This window comes from Zeus faber, assembly GCF_960531495.2.
Source record: "Zeus faber genome assembly, chromosome: 7".
Classification (NCBI taxonomy): domain Eukaryota; kingdom Metazoa; phylum Chordata; class Actinopteri; order Zeiformes; family Zeidae; genus Zeus; species Zeus faber.
The window spans coordinates 26,645,059-26,667,800 of record NC_137203.1 but is presented as its reverse complement, the minus strand read 5'-3'; the positions used below and the strand labels follow the sequence as shown (position 1 = coordinate 26,667,800).

At 46.5% G+C, this 22,742-nt stretch overlaps 1 protein-coding gene across 1 annotated transcript in view; it reads right to left on the bottom strand.

Annotated features, from left to right (window-relative positions):
• The window catches only part of fbrsl1 (fibrosin-like 1), a 298,902-nt gene that overhangs the window by 95,279 nt on the left and 180,881 nt on the right, over positions 1-22,742 (bottom strand). The window contains exons 5-6 of the mRNA XM_080003616.1: positions 20,207-20,236; positions 5,927-5,956 (exon numbers count right to left, since the gene is read on the bottom strand). Coding sequence (XP_079859742.1) covers positions 5,927-5,956; positions 20,207-20,236 — 60 coding nt within the window. The remainder of the gene's footprint in view (positions 1-5,926; positions 5,957-20,206; positions 20,237-22,742) is intronic.

Below are 22,742 nucleotides of genomic sequence, written 5' to 3'. Positions count from 1 at the left end.
GTTTGAGCACAGAATGCTCCAAAACAGCATGAGCGAAAATGATGGTTCATTGGAAATCAGTCAAATGCATTACAAAGCCAGGAAATCACAAAGAGACAACTACCGGCAACTATGTCCTAGTCCTACGAGATAGTGATGGAGTATAACTTTATAACGCTTTAGATTAATGACCCAATTCAGCATCTAAGATTATGTCAATTGTGCAATTTGCGTCATTGTGGTGTGGTTTAAGCAGCCACACCATTCTTGGGTCTAGGTAATTGGGCCCGGGACCAGGGTGTCTGTACGCCTATTGCTCGTTAAAGCAATCAACCAGCAACAGGTAAATCCCCCATCCCCCCACACACACGAGGGGAGCCCTTGTCATGACATGTTTTACATCTGCTGCAGGCTTGTTCCACCTTGCCCCCTAGCGACAATAAAACTGCTGTGTTTTCAACCCCATCGCCTGTGTCTTTGTGTCAGAGGGCCCTGAAAATGTCACTCAGGTGGCGTGTGGCAGGCAAAACTGCCACAATGTTGTATTAAACTCTATGTGAAATACCCACATGAACTGAACGAAAATCTGATTTCCCAGAAACAAACTTGAAACTTGTTTCTAATCAATGCATCATTACATCATTCCATGGTGTAGTTAATAGTAATAAATTAACTAGTTAATATTTGAAGGAAAAACTCTCAGGGGGAAAACCTTCCAGGAACCAGCAGTGTGTGGACGTCTCCACTCCGCGTTGTGGATTGGAAATCTTTAGCCAGCAAAGATGATGAAACAAACTGTAAATGTGACGCCATTTTTCAGCACCGCACAAAAATGCACAAATAAATGAAAAACACAACATCAGAACAAAAAAACGAGGTGAATGTAGGTGGCGACGGACGGAAAACTATAGAGACGAGAAAAAGAAAAAGACAGAGAGGAAGACAAAAGCAAGGGGAGCAAAATGACAACTCCATATTAAGGCCTGTGTTGCCTGTGTCAGTTCTAATTTCACAGCGCCTGTGGGAGCTGAATGCAACCAGTCAGTTCTGGTCTCATCTCGTTCCTCCGCCATTTTGAATTGGGGCCGGCGAATCCCAGGCTGGAGGGGGGGATGGGGGGCGTGGTATTACAGGCAAATTGGTTTTAGATTAAAGGAAGTAGTGAGGCATTCTGCTTCCTCAGCTCTTTCCCAGGTGCACTTAATCTAATTTCATTAAGCAGATGAGGACGGATCATCACTTGTGTCGAAAAATTAGGCCTGTCCTTTTTTCCCGCCCATAAAAAACAAATCAAAATACGAGACAAAACCTGCTAGGGATGCAGGCATCCTGGTGGGTGGCCCGTTTGATATTGAATATGATTCTTGGAATGGGGTGCGGTAGAGGGCACCTGAATTTGTGCGTAGAGTTATAGTCGTTCTCCTCGGGGAGGGGGCGTCGGAAATGAGAATGAGAAGAATGAGTAACTGTCAGTGGTAGCGATTTTGCATTTACATGCTCATCATATCGTTTTGGCCGTGGGCGCTTCGGGAGGCCGATTTGGCTCCCCCGCCCCCGATACATCACCTGGGAGGATACCACTGGATGACGAGCCATTACCGATAAGCCGGGAGAGGCGCTCCGACCCGTTGATATGGCCTTCGCTCGGCAAGCGGCGGCAAGATAAGGGGGAGAGGAGGAATTAATGTGTCAATCAAAAGCCCGAGCGCTGCCCTGGCAGATGAGTACAACGGAGCCATAAAAGAGCCTTCAGACAGGATGTGGTAATGGTCCCCAGGGACCCGCGGAGGTTGGATATAGTTCCTGCTGAGTGACTGCTTAGCAAATGGGACCAAATAGAATTAGCTGAACTCGGCGTCCCTTTCTTTCGGCGGCCAGCGAGTGCGGCGGCGGGGTAGCGGGTGGTACCGGGTGCCCACCTGACATGAGGCCTTTTGTGTTAAGGTGCGCGTAAAGCCGCCCCGGAGATTATTAGCGGCCACCACTGCTGCAACAATTCAGACCCAGACAGCCGCTCTGTTATTTGCAGAGGCGAAGAGAATGCAGGGAAATTGGAGGAGCTGGCAAGGATGGGAGAGTAGGGCCTAATGGAGATAGAATGACACTTCAGGAGAGTATATGAGCAAACAGAGAAGCCCCCCGCTCCCTTTCCCCTCTCCGGTGAAAGAAAATGACCGTCTTGACTTGGAGTACCTCAGACGGACATGTCAGAAGTTGCTAGGACTTCCTGATGGAGTGCGGTGAGGCGGGGGAAGGAGGGTGTCCACAGTGGCCGTGCACGGCGGCAGCGTTCATGGGCAGCTGATCAAACATTTGGCCGCGTCTGACCTTTTGCATCTGCCGTGGGCTTTTGTAAGGCTTACAGAGTTATCTCGAAACTGATAATGCATTTCTCGGTAATTGATTGTAACTTCATTAGAGCATTAAAAAGCCACATAATCAAATACTGGAGCATGCTGGAAAATACATTTCATGTAGTGCGTCAATCCATTAAAAGGACCCAAAAAAAGAATTCTCATGAGTCACATTAAACATCAAATTGGCCGGTATGTTGCGATATATGATTCAGAATTATATCTACTGCCCTTGTGACATCTTGTTATTACAGATATCAATGTCACACAAGAGCCATTGGTCTCCACATCATTCTTCGAGTGAAAGAGTAAATGGCTAACACATGTTTTGGTTGATATAAATACAGACAGACCGCAGACCATGACATCAAACTGACTTAAACAGTTTGGATGGCATTCAAATTAATGATACTCATATTCCACCACGAGGCCTCAAACAGACCGTTGTGTACACACAGTCCCTCTGTTGTGGAGCTATTTCTCCAGCATGTGGTTAGTCTTTTCATAAGCGTCTAATTTAGCATGGCTATGCTCAAACACACTGAGGGGCAAATTCACAAAGAATGGATTGTGGCCGCTAATAGCACCATGAATTGCGCATCAGTTGCGCTATTGGCCCCATCTCAACGTCCGATTCACAAAAGATATTGCGCTAATGATATGACAAACACAAACACGCCCATAAAGTTTTGCCGCTGAGTGCAATTTGCCCTTGTTTTGCGTCTGGTGGCGGATTCGTGGAGATGCGTGGATTCAAACACGCTATAGTTTTAGATTTAAATTTACCAGCATTTAGGTATTTTCAGGTTTATGTGCAGTGACTATAAAACATTTAAATACTATGAGTAAATCCATAATAAAACTGCCAACTTCCAAGTCTTCCTACAGAGTAAATTTATTGCATAAATAAAATGTGTACTGTATATACTAAAATTTCCCTTGTGTTCAAGTGCAAATGGTGACAGGTCTGCCTTTTTTTTCCAGCACAGTTACCAACAGCTCTCTACAGATGGTAATAATTTCACTATAACTGTGTGTGGCTATTAACGCTGGGGTTTGTGAATTAGACATTTGTTTGCAAGGGTTTTCCGAGGTTCATTTGCATAAAAAAGGGGCCAATTTTGCTCCAAAAATATGAATACTACATAATTTAAGTACGTGCAAATAGCACCGCCGCACCAAGATGCTATTTGCGTGGCAGCGCAGTTAGGCGTACAGTTCACCCTTTGCAGGTGCTTTGAGAATTAGACGCATGCTTTTTGTTTTATTTGCGCAAGTTATGCGGCCGCAAAAGCCACGCAATCCTTTTGTGAGTTCACCCCTCAGTGTTGCTATTGCAAAAAAGGCGACACAGAGACAACATTATACTCTGTACGCAATGCCTAATTGTCATGAGTTTCCCTCGGGCTGCAGTCATAAGTGAGGTTAGGGTAGTTCAAAGCTGCCATCTTTTTTTCTTTTTTACTTTAAATACTCCTCATTGTTGAACATGATGGAAATGAGTGGAAATTGTGACTACACACGCCCACAGTGAGTCTGGTAAGGAATTAGAATACCAGATTGATAGGCTTCAAAGGCATATCTTCAGAACAATCAACTGAAGTCAGCGTTCAGTGGATGTTAAGCTCAAGCATCTCTTTGGATGAAATAGTGTTTCACAACATGTTGCCCTTTCAACTGGCCTGCCACAGCAATGTTCTCATAATGTACCTTTCATTCAAACTGAATGCTGACTGATTGCCCCCTTGGGGGCACACAGGAGTATATATATATATATACATATATATATATATATATATATATATATGATTGAATTGAGCTAATTTGTAAAATCCTGACATTATGTGTGTTCAGATGGCCGCTAATCTGACATGAAAGGGGCCTTTGTTTTGGTTGGAGAAGCTGGCACCTGTTTGAGTCAAACGTTACTGCAAATTAACGGCACTGTGTTATTCCGAGTGTGGGCAATTACAAATGACAGTGTTTGTCTTTTTCCTTTTGGAAAACCAATTATAAACAAGCATGTTTTTTTTTCCACGCTTGGCGATGGCTTGTCAAGATGCCCCTCCTCTTTCCTCGTTTCCCTGGCAATTTGGAATAGATTTGTTTTTTGCTACTCTCATCACCTTGATTATGGTAATATGGGCTCTGAGGAAATGAAAGGGACCTGCACTTCTTGGGCCTTTACCCAAACCTTCTACGCCTCTCGCATTTGCGTTGAGTAAATATTCGTGAGCACAAGGCCCTTTTCAGGAATAACTTTGAGAATGCATAACAGCGCAATTGTACCACAGCCCTCATTCTGATGAGCAGTTTAAAATGTTCCGTAGGCCCTGCGGCCCACTCAGTATGACTTCATTCGTGAAAGGCTCCAAATGCTTTTGTTCTAGAGTGGGCCGCTAACATCCATAGTGGTCTTAAGATATACTTACCGTTAGACCTCAAAGAGCTATATTTACAGAGATATATTCAACGATAACAAAATAACCTGTAGCAAACAAGCGGAGCATGCAGGAAGAAGGTACCAGACAGGACAGGATTAACGTCAAGTAAGTCACAATGTCAGGTCGGATGAATGGAAGGAAACTGAGTCGCCCTCCTTCCTTCCGACATCCTCCATTTCTCTTTCCTCCATTCCTCCTCCTGTTACCGTCCTTCCTTCTTTCTCTCTCCCACCGTGAAGCCAGGGAGGCGTATGGAGACTGACAGGCCTGCTACCCTCTCGCTGTCATGTCAACTATCAGGCAGCCTCCTTCTCGCTTCAATGACGAGATAAAAGCCTATTGACTTGCCAGGCTACAGTTAATGCAAATTGGGGCCGCTATCAATGTATTATTTATAGGGAGAGCCGCAGACATTTCCACAGAACTGGGAGCTAAGCTTACAGGAGATTAGACATGCTATCTCATTCATTTACCAGGGAGTAATTGGTAAACTGTGGGGGAATTAGGATGCGCGAGTCTCCCCACAGGCGCTTCATCTTGTAACTGGGTGGCTGCCGCCAGCCAACCACCTTCGAGACTGCGATAAACTAGTACACAGTAATCAAATTGGTAATACTGATAGGCTACATCTGTTAAACTGTCTGATGGATAATAACGGGTGGCACCACAGCTAATATGGCATGGTTTGATTTGATGCACGCTACGTTTTGCTATCTAGTCAATTTGGCATTCATGGCCAAAGTAGTCTATTGCAGGACAATACAAAATGTGATTCAGTGCAGTATGTCACAAATACTACAGCGATGATTATAATATCGTATTTAGCTCTTTTATTGTCGGCCTTAAAGCGTTCCCAAAATAATAATTGCGGCATCCGTTTATACCCAAAACCCTGAAAAAGTAACATTCCGCGGATAAAAACCATCCATTCGTGAGCTGTGTTTTCATTGTCAGTGTCTCTGGCTTTGTTAAATGCAAATGATCAGCGGCGGTGGGACCGGCCGATTGTCTATCGCGCCTCGTCTCTTGTCGCTAACGACAACGTCGTAGCTGCCTCCCTCCCTTTTGTCGAGAGCTCAAATTTGTTATTCGCAAGCCTCAGCCATTTCATGTGCGCAGGCAAATAAACACAAGAAAAGGCAGTCTTACCTTGTCGTCAATGTCACTCTCGCTGTCACACTGCAAGACAAAACAGAGAGACAAGGGAATGCATAAGGAATAATTCATTTGCCCCCCACCCCCAGCAGCTCACAATCAGTGCAGATGTTATTTTTGCGTACGACTTCACCCTCACTGACAGCTCTCAGTGTACGACAGCAGAGGAGAGGGGTGGAGGGAATGGAGATTCTGGTCGTCTGAAAGACTTTTTCAAATTCTAAAAAGGCGCTGCAGCCGCACAATGAGGCCATTCTGGGGTGATGTCTTGCCCAAATTCAAAGCTGTGAATTGACAAAAGATGGAAAACAAATAATACCATCCAATGCCGTACTATTAAGAGCCTACTCAATCACTTCTCATTCAGGCAAATCTTGTCAATTAGCCCTTTGAGAGCACTGCAGCGTTGGGCGCGTTGTAGCTCAAGGACACACCGTGCCCGGGCTTTCTGAATACTCAAACGTGGCACCTATTCAGCGGGCTGTTTGAAATCTGCCTCATGACAATCCGATCTTTGATTTGGATTGTAGGGTTTTACAGGTACTAAGGAATGAAATTAATAGAAGAAAAGCTCTTAATTTTGAAGTAGGACGTGATTGACATGACCAGAAGCCAGATCCTCGTCTATTCAGTGAGGGTGAATTGATTTCCTTCAGAAGTCTTTTCTTACGGTTTTAAAACAAATTTCATTTTGTCGAATATTTTTTGATGTCAGCGACTTAAAAGAGGTGTCTGTACAATGAAGGTGATTATATTTGCCGGGGACTGTCTGACCTCTTCCTCCCTGGTTTGAAAGCTATATGAAAATATTTTTTTTCAGGCATTCCAGAATCAAATTTCGTACGACATACTAAATATCGCAGTGATGAGGAAACTATGTTGATAGTTACGATTATGGTTATTATAATAATTAGTTATTGTGACTATTATTATTATTATGACTATTATTGTTAGTAGTAGTTGTAGTCGTAGTTTTACATAAACAGAACATAGAGTTGGCCTAAAACAAAAGTGTTCCTGATTTTCTTTACAAAATGTCGCTGAGCATCCTATAGGCAATATGACCCGAGATTCCGGGTGAAGACTTTTTATTTCTATATTGCTTCACAAGGTACACATTAATCCTATGTACACAGATCCCTTCTTTCTATTCTTTTGTGGCTAATATGGAAGTAGCGCCGTTGGCTGATAACGCTCCTATGACGGACAATAGACAGAAGTTTTTGGGAAAAAATACGATGGAGATGCAGGACGGGAGCTCACAGCAGGACACATGTGAAGTGAAGCAATTCAAGTGAAGAAACACAGAAAGAGAGAGAGAGAGAGAGAGAAGGGGGGAGCGGGGGTTCTTAGTGGAAATAAAAAAAAAAAGAAGAATTGCCGCCAATCTGTCAATTAAGTCTTTGTGGCTACATTTTTAAGTGGAGCCTCTCTATTTTGCTTGACTCCCTTTCAGAGCCGTGCACAATGTGTGTGTGTGTGTGTGTGTGTGTGTGTATATGTGTGTGTGTGTGTGTGTGTGTGTGTGTGTGTGTGTGTGTGTGTGTGTGTGTGTGTGTGTGTGTGTGCGCACGCCTGCCCGTGCGTGCGTGTGTGTGTGTGTGTGTGTGTGTGTGTGTGTGTGTGTTTGGGGTGGAGGGGTCTGGGTCAATGGTAGCTCAGCGGCCCTTTGTTGTGAGCTTGGTGGGTCCAAATGTATAATTAAGTAACGAGAGCAATCAGCGTGAGGGCTTGGTGGCCAAGAGAGGTTGAGCGAGTGAGCGCACGCACGCACGCACGCACGCACGCACACACACAAAAAGCTTCCCACTGTCTGTGATTCCTTCTGTTCTGTAACGGCGAGGGGATATAGCGGGACTACACACTCACGGAGGCTTCAGCTGAGCGATGTAGTGCTTTCAGTTCATTGTGGGGTTTTGTTGCCGCTGTCTGTCGAGAGGCACACCTCGGAGCTCCCGTTGTGCTCCCAGACAGAAGCATTCTTATAAACCCCGGAACAACAACGTATGCACACCGGAGGTCACACCGGAGGTCGCATCAAAAAAAGCTGCACCTATCGAAGTTTCCTTTTCCTTTTAGTTGTTTTTTGGGACTGTTCAAAGTCTATTTAAATAACAGTGGAATAAATACAAAGATTACACATACACAGATTGCAGAAATCAGAAATCTGTTGAGAGTACATTTTGTCGGCTTTTTTTCCCTTTTACAAACAGTGGTTATTGTGCTGGAAGGAAATTCTTCACTGTGAGCCCGTGCATTTCGGCACATAGATAGCACAAGAGAGTATAATCAGGAAAATGGAAGCATTTATTTTGCAATGTGACATTAAAAAAATAATAAAAATTCTCCCTTAAGACAAATTGTAAACCCCTAATATCCCGGCTTTGGCTGTTCTTTTCTTCCAGAGAGCAGGACATTAAGAAAGAGGAAGTGGCTTAGGCTCCTTGTCAATCAAACTCCTATTCAGCCTTAGGAGTCTGGGGAAAATTAATTGTCAGCCATTTCTATGCCACCCGCGACTGGCTCATCACAAACCTGTAATCACCAGCCATTTATTCCCCCCCGGCACTCTGTCATTTTTTTTTTAAGAATCACACATGCAAAATAATGCTCATCTCTGGTTCAACGTGGTTAACAATCATATATTAATATATGAATAATTCCAATTGATTCTCCTTGCACCCCCCTGTGCTTATTTTGCACAACATCCATCTCAAAGGGGTTGCGGGTTCGCTCCTGTTCCCGGGGACAGGTGGGTCTAAACCCTCTGTGGCTCTGTTTATTACCCGGCTTGCCGCAGTAAGCCACGGTGTCGGAGGACGGAGCCCGGCGCGGCCGCCGCAACGCAGCCGGGGACGGGGAGGAAATATAACATCAAAACGGCGCAGCGTGGTCCTCGTCCCAACCGCCTGCAAGAGGCAGTCACTGCAGCGGAGCGTGAAAAAGGGTCACACTAGCTATGGCTCAGAGAGGGAGATCGTGCGCAGTGGGAGAGCGTGGCGGGTGGGAAAGGGAGAACAAAACAACAGTAAGAACACGGTGCAGGGATAGGCGAGGGGCTATAAAGATGAAGGAATGGGAGACTGTGGGATTGCTGGAGCACTACGTGTAAGTACTGCATGTGATTTACTATTGGGCCATTAGACCAGGCTGAGAGCGGCTTGATTCCGTGCTTCAGTGTGTGTATTTGTACATATGAATGTATGTATGTACGTCTGCATGCGGAAAGGTATGGAATTAAGCACTGTGCCTTTATTCCACCGTGTTCATGGGGAGAGGGATTTTCTCCAAAGCCACGGTGAACCCAGTATAACTGCATCCTCAAGTTGTAGCTCTTGAAACAAAACAGAAAAAAAATAATGTTGGTGTTTGGTCTGAAGGGACATTGTTAAAAATCAGATAGACGTGCCGCCTGCTCAGCCAGCTGACAGGAGCCGAGCCCCCTGGATTGGTCTGTCTCTCATGGATATTCAGACGTCGCAATAAACATATATATACACCATATATTGGAAAAAAGAAAAAAAAAAAAAAAAAAGGAAAAAAAAACAAACCCGGCTGATTCTACAGGGACGGGATGCAACATCTGCACCTGGCAACCGCAATCCAGGAAGGGGGGGTGACAAGAGGGACGACGAGGGCTTCACATCAGATGGCTCACGAACCTAGGAATCCACCCCCCTCCACCGCCTGCCCTCCCCATCCCAAGCTCAGGAGTCCTCCCTTCCTCCCTTCCTCCCCCCACTCCCCCACACTCCCCCCACAAGGCCCTCCCCCTCGCCTAGCACATCAGACGGATGTGTTTGGCATTTACACAGCTTTCAACACTTCAGAGACAGGAGATTTATTCCGCCAGTGGCCCCTGGCTACATCCAGGCATCGACCTGAGCCCCCCACCCCCCCCCCCCCCCGTCCCTCGCAAGACTAACCCCGGAGCTCAGCTCTACAGCGAGGCAGGGATGAGAGCCCAGAGAGAGAAAGCGGGGATGGGGGGGGCGGGTGAACGGATGTCTCCATACACCAGGTCATTTTCACTGCCAGATTCCAATAGACGTGCTAGGAGGTGCAGGGGAGGGGGGTGGGCCAATAAGCGTTGCGCATCCCGGAGCACATTAAAACGACTGGCCAAATTAATCACACAGTTCCACTTGTCAAACTCGGAGAAGACTCACATTCTGCCTCGGAGACAGAAAGAGGAACAGAGGAGGGAGCACGCCTGGCGACGTGAGCGCTGGCGTGGCGTCAAAGTCTGTTGGGGACTGTTGCCTGAATACTGATCATGGCCCTGCATAGTGCGGCAAGATATCACACATATACTATACATGCACATACTGTACATATACATACTATGTATACATACATACATACATATATATATATATATACTGTACGTGTGTGTATATATATATATACTGTATGTGTGTGTGTGTATATATATAGCACGGGTGTCATGATTGGATTTGACTGTCGATTTCAACGTCACGATTCGATTCAATTTTGGATTTAAACATGTATTTTTTTCAGCACTGACGACTTTGCCATTGCTATCTATCAAGTCTTGATTTGTAAAGAAAAACACTTGTTTCTCAAAAAGTAACTTTATTTGAAAATTAAAAATTATAAATAACAGCAAAAAAATATATATATATATAATATAATGAGAGTATTTAAACAATACACTTTAGTTTAGAGCTTTAGCAAAACTTGACATTAGAATAATAAACAATAAGTTACTAATTACACTACTTTTAAGTTACTCACCAAAATTTGCACGGAAAAACCGATGTTATTTCAGAGGGGAACACTGGTAGTAAAAGGCAAATAACTACCTGCACCTCTGCAGCCCGATCAGAGCGATCTTTTATCCAAACAAAGCAAATACAAACTCTGGATGTATTTCATTTACTCTGTTTCCTGCTGCTGCTCTGCTGTGGAGCAGATCACTCCTATAAAAATCCTGCCCATGTTCTCATGGTCTGCGAGTCGGTGGTTGGGAATCTCTGCACTAGAGGACATTCCATGATGTCGGGTTGATTTCCCACTTTCATCGCCACATCTGTGGAATTACTGGACATTCTGGTCAAAGGCGCAATCCCCCTTGTACACACAGCGAAACGCCGGAGGGGAGGTAGATGCGCAGGCGCACTTGTGTATCTCCACCGACGCGGACTTCGCCCACCGGGAATATTTCTCTCGAATGTGTGTTCACTGTGCAACAAACTGGATGAGCTTATATTGAACTATATTAGGGTTTATTGTAATATTCAAATTCTATTCGGTTTTAGTTTCTGCAGCCCTAGTGCCAGGTGGGCGGGTGGCTTGTGCGTTGAAGGATGTGTCGATTTGGAGCCGGGAACTGCAGCTAAAACTGCGGAGGGCCCCGCACCTCGCAGCTTACACTGTATTTGTTTACCAGTGGATCTTGACGGCCCCGATATGGCGACAATATTACCCACTCCCCAAATTATGGGGAGAATCGCGAACCTGCTTGTGATTTCGAAGTTCGAAATCGAACGCTCATATTACTTTATATTACTATATATTATATATGCGCAGAGCAAGCTGAAGTCTCATTGTCTGTTACCTTGAAAATAAATTCAATGAATAAAATGTGTTGAGGAAATAAATATCAAAAATGGCAGTGCATTTCCATATTTGCCTTTTGGCCAAACACCCACCTGGGTTTCCTGCAGATCTGGGTTTAAAATCACAGTAAAGGAGCACTAAATAAGGAAGTGCAGAAAATATTGAAAATAAAGAAAATAAAAACTCAACCCATGAGCCCCAAAATCAACACCACAGCCCAGAGAATGCCTTCAGCCCTGTTCACAGTTTTTTGGACATAGTAGCATGGTTTGGTATGTTTGCATTACTCTGATATCTGGATTTACTTACCAACGACATTCACGAAGGTAATACATCACGGTGCATGATGCACAATGTATTTCCAATGAATACACATGGTGCTTATAGAATCTTATGAGATGTTAGTAGGAAGTTTACTCATCACTAATGTGACTGTAATATCATCACCAATGATTTGATGCAGACAGGAGTCTATTCATCATTTACAAATGAGTTTTAGGATGTTGGGCAGGATAGATTCTTACAGCTCCACACAATGCCAAGCCAATGTTAGCAGGCAAAGGAAACAAAACCTGTTCCCTCTCCCTCAGTCTGAAATTACAGTATAATGAGACTACAAGACTACAGACACGCATTGTTTTGGAAGACATGACTCACTTAACTGCAGCTGTATACAGACGATTATTAAAGGATGTTATCATTGATGGCATTAAACTGGTATGGCTGGAAAACACAAAATCAATTATCAATGATTGAAATTCCCGTCCATTTGGAGCCGTGCTGACATTAGAATAATAAGAAAAGTAAAATTGGAATAAACCTTATTTAATAATTGTTGTATGTCTTGTCGAGGATGCAAGAATTTAGACATCTCCGAACTGACAAGATGGATGACTCAAATCAAGCCAGCACTTTCTCTGAGGCCGTCGAACTGAAGGATTTGTGGTGGCGAAGAAAGGGAGGTCTGATAAGCTTGGTTCTGCCAGCCCAGAGCACAGGAGGGGTAATGGCCCATTTAGACAGTCGAGGACCTGAACAGTGCCTGATACTACTGGAACAACATCAATTTCCGTCTGCAATTTCCCTCCTGCGGATGCCGGGATGAGGTGTGGGATATAAGCACAGCGGCCAGTCTGCTGGGGATGCACCTCGCGGAGCCTCTGGATCAATGGCAGAGACCCCTGCCAGTCCCCCTCCCAATGCCCCCCCCCCTCTTAGGTAAACACATGGGTCTTGCTTTGGCCTTTTGAGGCCGAGTGCAAGCTGGGTAAAGTCCTTCGTCGGCACGACTTTCAAGAACCGCACTGCCTGCCCTTACGCTGTCAACCTCCCTCAAAACAAACGAAGAACAAAAACTAAAATAATTTTCTTTTTAACAACAACCAAACAGCGCTTGCTTATCCCCTTCCCCCCGACTCAACAACTCTACAACAGCTCTACGTACAATGTAAAACCGCCTTCCGGGACCCAGAAGGTCAGGAGCGTTTTTTATGGGCAAACACATCTCAAATAACATCGCTGCTTTCTACAACCCCGCCGACCTCGGAGACAGAGAGGGAAGGGAGAGGGGGAAAAGAAAAAAAGATATCAAGCAAATGCTCTTGACCCCTCTACTTGTATCTTAAAGCACCACCGAGCAAAGTTATTTGATCAAGGGTCCAAATCTATACAGCCATTTGACCCTCGACCCCACCGCCAGGCAGCATGGGAAGTCAGCTGATTACCCCAGGTCAGACTAGGAGCTCTGGATTAGGAGAGTATCGATCCTCTCAGTGAAGACGGAGGCTCCGGAGGGAAAGAGAGAGACGGATAAAGACATAGAGAGAGAGAGAGAGAGAGAGAGAGAGAGAGAGAGAGAGAAAGAAAGAGGGGCGGGGGGGGGGGGGGGTTAAGCTCTGCCGTGGAGAAATATTATCGACCACAAGAAGAGGCCTAAGTAAGGCTCTGGCGCAAAGTGATATTTGAGCTGGGGACCTCTAGTAGACTGTGCAAACACATAGAGAACGGGCTTGAGAAAAAAAAGCTCCTTTCACAAGCTCCTTTCTCCTTTCCCTTGAGGAGGAAAGGGAGGGATGGAGAGAGGGAGAGAGAGAGAGAGAGAGAGAGAAAGGATAGAAAACCAAGGTAAACTGGAGGACAGAAACAGACGGTCCAAGCAGTGGTCTTCACATTAGCCAGATGCAACACGGAGGGGCCCCCTGGTCGTTTCACAGCCAACACACTTAAAGGTGAAGGAGTCAGCGGGGGCCGTGTAAATCAAGCGCAGGGGGTGAGGAGAGATACAGTCCTAATCTGAGGCCAAGCTAAGCAAGATTTTTTACGCTGCCCAGAGTCCGAGTAAACAGCGCTGGGACCTGGCAGTGCTCCGCCCGGGCTCGCCTCCGCGGGAAGTGCAGGTGTTGGAGGTGGAGAAGTGGATTGGATGAATGGAAGATGGAAGATGGAAAATGGAACCCCCCTCCTCCCCCCATCTTCTCACTAAATTGTTAAAACTGTTTTGTGCCTCCCAATGAGGTATCCCTCCACTTTCTGCTCTAGGATGGAGGTAAGGAGTGGTTGTAGTGGTGGTGGGGGTTCAGTCTGGCAGACTACTGGATGATGCTCGCAAGGTGTTTGCCAGGGATTGGGAGGGGGTAATAAAAACATGGAGCGGGAAGCATTTATTAAACCCAGACAGGAAGGGAAAAAATATAAATATACACGTAAAAAGCTGCAAGGACTGGGAGGATACATGATTGTGTAATGGATGTAGTGCTGCTAGAAAAACAGGGCGCCCAGGTGAGAGGGAATGAGAAATGGGGGGAAAAAAACAACAACACCGATTTACGCCATTCATGTCGTTTTGTTCACTCCCCCACTCGGCCGAAACGCGCAAATACGCAACGGCGCGCGACCCATCTGCGCCTCCCTCTGTTTTGACGTGGCCCCTCAGCTGCGTCTATGGCTGGACGCCGGGTAGAGAAATATCCTAAAGTCGGCTGCGTAGGAGAAATTAGGCGAGGCAACGGCAAGGAAATGGGATGTTGACTTGAACTGGCCCTCGAGGGCAGCCGAGAGTCTCTCCCCTGCGCGGCTCCGCTGGCTGGCTGACAGTTTGATGGAGCGAGCAGAGGCTTCCCTGCGGCCCGCGCTGCCGCCTCGCACACTCATGTAGCTCAGCGAGGAACAGATTGAGCCTCCGGGCATCGTTCTGTAGTGCTAGTCCCCCCCCCACCCCGCCCCCGCCTCTCCCCTCCTCCTCTTCACTCACACACGCTCTCGCTCTCCGACCAATCTTCTCCACCCGACACACACAAAGAGATATTTTTTCATACGCGACTCGCACATCCACGCACGTGCACAGCCACAGACACACACACACACACACACACACACACACACACACACACACACACACACACACACACACACACTCACACACCCACACACACACACACACACACACACACACACACAAAAACACAGAGACAGCTTGGCTCCCCCCCTATTTCTCTCCTCTCCTCAAGACAGAAATGTGATGAGCGCCACAGATGCCGTTTACCGAGCTCCAGCCTGCACCGAGGGCCAGGGAAGAGGCAGAGAGTCCTGTAGAGAGAGAGAGAGAGAGAGAGAGAGACGGCGGTAGAGTTGCGAGCCGCGGGGGCCGCAACCATAATGAAAAGAGTCTTGCGGCGGCCCACTGTGCACTGGTCATGAGAAGCATGTGCTGCCGGGGGGGGGGCGCTGCCGCTAATTTCGGGGGGCAGCCGAGCGTTTCACGCTAGACTTATCATCGGGCCAGAGGGGGCATTCACACTAGGTGACAGCAATTGCGAGATGAGTTGGGCCAGGGTGGGGGAGGGGTGGGGGTAAGGGGGGTGAGGGCTGTTCAGGCGGAGGAAAGGGGATGGGGGGCGGGGCTCTCCAATGATCAAACACTGTCACAGTCTTAAAAATTACAAATGAGTGTCCTGTGGCAATGGCTGGGGCTGGAGTTTACTTCAGATATTTGATTTTTTTTCAGTATATATATATATATATATATATATATATATATATATAAATATATCCAAGTGGCATTTATCCAAACATCGAGGGGACTGCCCAGTTTACAGGGCACAGTTTACGGTTTACTCGATGACCACTTGTCAAGGGTTAACATTTCAGGAACTTTCACTTCACTTTTCAATTCAACTTTTTTTTTCACACCATCTCCGTTTACCTAGAAACACCTGCGGCTTCAGCACCTAGCATTGGCCATGCCTCAGATGAGCGTCTAGCTCCCACTTCAAAGGCCGATCCAGCGAGTGAGCGCCGAGGTTGTGGACGGCGCGTTAGAGGTGAAACGACCGGCCGGCCGCATCTTTAATCAGAGCCATCGACTGGCCCGGGGATTTGCCGCGCCCTTGAGTTATCTCTGAAGCTCGGCCAGATAAAATGACTACAAAGTCACTGGAAATCATTAAAAAGGCGAGGAAATGATGGAGGGTGAGTACTGGGGAAAGAAAAAAAAGACACAGTGAGAAGAAAAATGAAAGCTTAGTCCAGTGTCCGATGGGAACTACGCCTCCCCCTCAACACACACACACACACACACACACACACACACACACACACACACACACACACACACACACACACACACACACACACACACACACACACACACACACACACACACACACACACACACACACACACACACGCGCACACACAAAGCCCACTCTGTGACTGCGGTATGGATAATAACAAATGAGAGTGAAAGAGCAGAAGATGTTAACAGCTGGCTGCCTCTTCCTTAAAAAAAAAAAAAAAAGCTGCGCCTCCATTCTGCCAGCTGGGAGAGGAGGGGATTGAGGGATGAGCAAGGATGAAAGGAGGAGTGTAAGAGATGGAGTCTGTGATGAAAGGTGGGTGGTGGATGGAGTGCAGGGAGGTGAGTGGAGGGGGGTTAACCAGCTAGCAGGGAGAAAAACCTCTGTTCAGTGCCTCCGAAACAAGCCATCAGAGATGGGAAGCCGGGGAGAGAGGGAGAGAGAGATAAAGAGAGAGACAGAGCGCAGGAACAGAGACAGGGAAGGGAGGAGGCACCCAGAGTGCATGTCTTCGGGCGGTGAATAATTTAGTGGCGCACCAGGGAGACGAGACGAAACATGAGCGCAAAACACTGGCAGCAGTTGACCTAAAGCTGCAGCTACATCAGAGCACATCACAGAGCGGAGAGCTCACTCTTCCTCCCTCCCTCCCTCTTCATCTTCCTTCTCCCGCTCTCTGGCTCTCCGTCTCTTCATCCGCCTCCCTCGGCGGCACGGAGGAAACAGCTGTACTCTCATCTTGTTTCCCCTCACATTCTATGAGACCCAACAGAATGGCTGACAACTCAGTTCCACCCGGATCTCTCCGTGTTTGACTCCCTCAATCCCCCACTCTCTCGCTCTCTCGCTCTCTCTCTCTCTCTCTCTCTCTCTCTCTCTCTCTCTCTCTCTCTCTCTCTCTCTCTCTCTCTCTCTGCACACATTTGTCGGAAACAAGCCGTGCTTTGCCTCGGCAACATGGAGAGGCACGCCCAGCTCGGCTTCAAGCCTATGTGGAGCTGTACATCCAGGCTCGGGGGGGGGGGGGCGCTGTGGCAGGAGTGACAGTTTTTTTGCAGTAATTAACCGACCTGTATAGAGAAGCAAAGATCCCAAAAGAACAATATAGTATTGTTTTTTGTACAAACGATGTGTGATGAGGGAAACAAGGATAAGAGATACTTTCCTTCCCTCTCTTCCCTTCCTTTACCCTGCCCCTCCCCCTTTCCCTCTCAGTGTCTCTCCATCACCCCTCACTGTCTCCTGCTCCGTCTGAGCTGCTGATATTAATGGGACGTCCCTTGTTTGTAAACGTGCCAAGTTGTGCGCCCCGCCGCTGGCTGTCTATTATAGCAGGCCTCTGGGGCGGCGTTTCCATATGGTGCTGCATATGGCACTCAGCAGCATCAATTAATGTTGTTATAATACTGATTTTTATGAGCTGGAGTTTTTTTCCGCCTTTTTTTGTCTCTATCTCTGCCTTGCTACCCTTCAAACTCCCCCCATCTCGCCCCCTGTCTCCACTGACTCTTCAAGCATACTCCTGGGCCATTTTTTTTTCCTGTCTTCCCCCCAAATACAATTCCCCCTCCAACGACTGGGATGTTTCATATCAGTGAAAGGGGTTTGAGATGATTCCTCGCCAATATGTCAAAGTGCTACAAGGCCTTGAGCAAGACTTTGTTTGTGCAAATTCCAAAGGAAGGGGTCGGACGCCGCCCGTAACTCCACTTTGAAGCCCAAGAGATGTCTAATTTGGTACATTTGAAAGAACACAGGAGAATTCAGTACATAAGAACCACCGAAAGAAATAATGCAATCTGACATCATTTCTCAACCACCAAGCACCACTTACATACTGTATAGCCTATGCTGTAATTCTATCAATCTATTCATACTATACTTGTATTCATGGAGTTTGGGATGCATTAGGCCAGCATCAGTGCCTATTAGCGTGTTACATTAGTTCAGTATTTATGCACAAAGCAACGTTCCCTATGCCTTTGGTTGTAGATCAGACAGGGGTGGGGGGCGGGAGCTGGGGGCGGCGGGGGTGGTGGTGTGGCTTATTGTTGCAAAAAGCCTCGCTTACAAAGCTTCGAGACACACCAGCCTTGTCAGCGACGCCACAATCAGAGAAGCGATCACTGGCACTTCCCAGCAAGAACCACATTCCCCCCCGAATGGAGCTCTTTCATTTGAGGAACATACTCAAATGGGGGATGGTGGGGCTGGCGGTGGTGGGTTAAAATGTTTCAGATGGCTAATCACTCTCAGGATGAAAGGCCCCGATGTGTTCGCTCGTCTCAGCGCAGGGAGCTTCCCCGTTTCTCGGCGTCTCTCATTCGGATTGTTTTTTTGTTCGCTTCTCTTTTTTTCCTTTCCCGCAGCAGACAGGCAAGACAGGCGAGCTGGCAGGCAGTGCCGTTTGAAGGTGCAGTCAGCGCCGGAGCAGGGCCTGATGCTTTGTAGTGATATTTCCAGCAGCACAGTCTCATTACTTTTTGACGTGGGAGATGCGCGCAGGGGCGGATTGTCATTTCATGCTGTCAAAAGTTCCGTGAGGGAGCGGAGATGGCGAATGGAACTTCAATGACCTGTATGCCGCTGGCTCATTGGGATGGAATATATTAAACCCAATTAGCGCAGATAAAATCCAATGAACCAGGTCTTTAAAACCGCTTGTAAACTTAATGTCCAGTCCCCGAGGCTGTTGGAATCACTGTAATTGCTTATATTTAGCAGCATCAAGCTTACTGGGTCTGTACGCCCTCTCATCCTAATTCAGTGCATACGCTGCTGCATATGAACATGGGCAGCGCACATGCAAACACAACTAAGACAAGTAAGCCTTTGTGTCTCAAGAGGAAAAGTTCCCTGGGGCAGCATCCCACACCTCTAAAAGCTGCTGAGAGCTCCTAGATGTTTTCACATGGGACAATAAGTGCCGGTTCCTTTTATACAAAAAAAAGTGGATGGGGGGATTTCCTTCTAAGTTAATTTCACATGAAGTTCTTTCAATGCAGAAAAAAAAACCTTTGCTCTGTTTAAGAGGCTGCCAAGGATTGATTGAAGCGCCTGGTTACCATGCGAACCCCAGCCTGTTGCTGGGGCGACTGTCCCAAAGTGCTTCCTGGGTAATTTTCGAGGTCACTGGTTTGTGCATGCCTGTGTGGCACAGATGGGCCCACCCTCATTCAGGGCCCAGCAGGAGTTCTTTCATTAGACCCAGTGAAAGGCCTCATTCATCCCCTTCACCTCAATTGGTCATGCTGCATCTCCGCAGAGGGCCCAGGACAAACTTTTTTCTCTTTCCACTCCCTGATCCTCCACGCACCACCCACCTTAGTCATGCTTCACCTTTGTTCTGGTGGTTGAGGCCTTGGGCACATCCTTGGCCGCAAACTAGCCCTGGACAAAATAAGTGGAACTTCCTTAACTTAACACTGCATGACTTGGCTGACGCACTTTCCCCATGTGCAAACATGAGCACTGTGTGATTTATCTCATCTTGTAAGTGAGATGTCTCCTTTTAAGGCTACAGCCGTGCAGTTAAGTGATTGGCAGCATCAGCCGGCTTTTAAAACACTGGAAAATTGGCAGATCATATTTACAATTATCTCCGGACATATACTGTAATTGCCAAGGTCTGCAACAGTGATTGGAAACTACATCCATCGGTGCATCAATTCCATCTCCGTTGTAACCCCACGTCTATCTACTTGCTCCCAACAGAGCCATTCCAGCAGGGTTCATGGCCATTTCAGCCCTGAGCATTCACTCTCTTGTTCCACTGAGCTGCTCATGAAATGCAGACGCTTAGCATGGCCAGGAACCCCCCCCCCCCCCCCCCCAACCCCCCTCCTCCCCCACCACCCCTGCTTCATTTTGGCCGCAAGTTGAGTCTCAGGTCTCGCCTAGTGAGAAGTGACTAATTGTCTTGAGTTGTTAGTGCCCCCGGAATGAGATCCACTTCAATCGGTGTCAGGCTGCACAATCATTCTGCTTCTCCTCTCCTCCCTTCCCTCCCTTTCTAGCAGCAGATTGACCCCCTCTGCTTCTCAAGCTACTGGGCTGTAAAATTGAGTGGAGGGCAGGCAGGATACTGAATGAATGCTGGCATCTTGGACACACTAACCTTGAGGAGGGCCATTGCTGCGAGCCGCCCCTAAAGAGATGGAGATGAAATGTCAGCAATATGGGACGAATGAGAAATGGAGGAAAAGACCAAAACCATGGCAGTGGGTTAGGGAGGTGGTTTGAGAATAAAAGCACTCTGGTGTAAGAAGAGAGTTATACCTTCCTTGATATAGATGCAAGATAGTTCTGATGCAATGGGAGGCTTAACATACATAGTAGAACACTGTTCCTACCAATGAGAGGGAAAAGCAAATTATATCATTAGACCTAACGTGTCTTCTTTCTTCCATAATGTTGACTCTTATTCTTCTCTCAGAATTTAGTATTTTGCAGCCTATTAGCTGTTAGTTCAATGGCTATTACTATCAGGTGTAGTTATTGTGGTTGCCACCAAACCGTATGCAATTAAGACATATCAAGTTGAACACATTTTAAACCAATTGATAAATCTTTTCTTTAGCAAGAAGGTCAATAACATATTTATTTGAAAATATCAGTACAGCATGTTTGGTTGCAGTACAAAAAAAACTAGCCCTTTAAAATGAAATCAACCCCGAATACGATCATCGATCTATTACCATGAATAAAAAAAATACACCAGCTTGCAGCTTAGATTGGAACAAATGGAGTCTCCATCCCTTACAGATGATATTAGTGCTCCGAGCTGCTCTCTCCATGAGAGATTAAGCAGGTCCACGCTCTCCCAGGCGGAATATGCAGGGGCAGCGCTCCCCCTCCAGGGTGCTGCGCTATCATTTGCAAGAAAATTACTTCAGTAATGAAGAATCTGGGCCCATAAATCCTCATGGCTTCACCTTCCTCTGCCGCCCAACTCTCACTGAACAGCTAGTAAAAATTCCCCTTTAAAAAATTCATAGCACAATTTTGCTCAAATCCCTCCCAGCAAGCACAATTATGGAACTTTCATCTCAATTGATTTATGTCCTGGGCAAAGAGGGGTTAGGGGGTGGGGGTGGAAAGAAAAAACAAGTGGTAAATCATTGTTTTTTTTAAAAGGGACAGGCATAGGGCTTCTCACCACTTTCACTGTGTGGGCTTTGCAGTAGAGGGGTGGGATGGGCTGAGAAGATGCATGGAGGGGTGGTGGGTGGAGGGAAAAGATGAAGGGAAAGGAGGGTAGGAGGGGTGGAGCGGTATTCCACTTGATTAATAACACTAATCAAATTATACAGTGTTCCACTGTGCCCTGAAATCTGGGGCCATAATGTCCTCTAATGGCGAGGTTCATGGAGCTAAACTTCAGGGGGAAAACACTGCACTGACGGTTGCATGCCCTAATGAAGGCAGTAAAACATCCATTTCCAGAAGCCATGAAATGAAAGGCAAGATTGTGAATGTGCACCCTCTGCTCCCCCACAGCACAGAAATGGAAGGCTGTTAATACAAAAGAGAAAAAGCCACAGCAGAGAGAGACAGCAGAGAAGGGGGATGGAGGGAGATAGAGGGATAGAGGGGACAAAGACAGTGTGAAGGAGTGTAGGCAGAGCCTTAAAAGAAGAACAGAGGAGAGAATGTAACAGACAGAGAGATCCAAAGGGCAAGTACAGCACCTGGAACAAGTGGATGTAGACAGACAAGGGGATGATGAAGTGAGAATATAGAGACAGATTGGTAAAGTGTCTAAATTGCAGGAGAAATTCTCTCCTGATACAAGATACAATCTCTCTCTGTGCTGATTATGGATGAGACGGGAAGCCTTACTATGTCTGTTATACTTAGTGCTGATGACAGCAGCCACAATTCATCACTATTTAGCTGCTGGAGCACCTAACTGCAGCGTCCTTCTCCTCATCTATCTCACTATCTCCCCATTAGTGTATTCCCTCCATCCATCCACCCATGCGTTATGTTGGTCCATCAATCTATCCCCACATCTATCCCTCTATCCATCCATTAATTCATTCATCCATCCATCCAGCATCCTACCTTCCCACCATTTAAGTATGAAATCTAGCCATGCACCTATCTATGCATCAAGAGATTTATCCATCCATTAATCCACCTATCCACCCCTCTTCCATTCATCCATCCCCTTTCCATTCATCCACCTCCCTTCCATCCATCCATCCATCCATCCATCCATCCACCCAACCACCCACCCACCCATCCATCCATCCACCGATCCATCCATCCATCCATCCATCCATCAGGTAACATCACTGTTATTTCTAGGTACTAAAACTGTGGTTGGCAGCAACAAACTCAACTGGCAATTTAAACTCATCATCTTAGCAGAACATCTTAAGAAAACTGCCGTTTTTGTTTTGAAAATAATAATAATAATAAATAAATAAATAAAAAATAAAAAATTAAAAAATTAAAAACAAAAAAAAGTGTGCTGCTGTAATCCCCCCCCCCAACCACCACATACACACACAAGAAATACACACAACACAACAGCACTGAGAAATTACACCCTGTTATTGCTATTATTATCATAATTACAGCCATGCTTATCGTGCAGGAGCCTCAATCAGGATGAAATACAGTTTTAATTTGATGAAGCTTCCTGT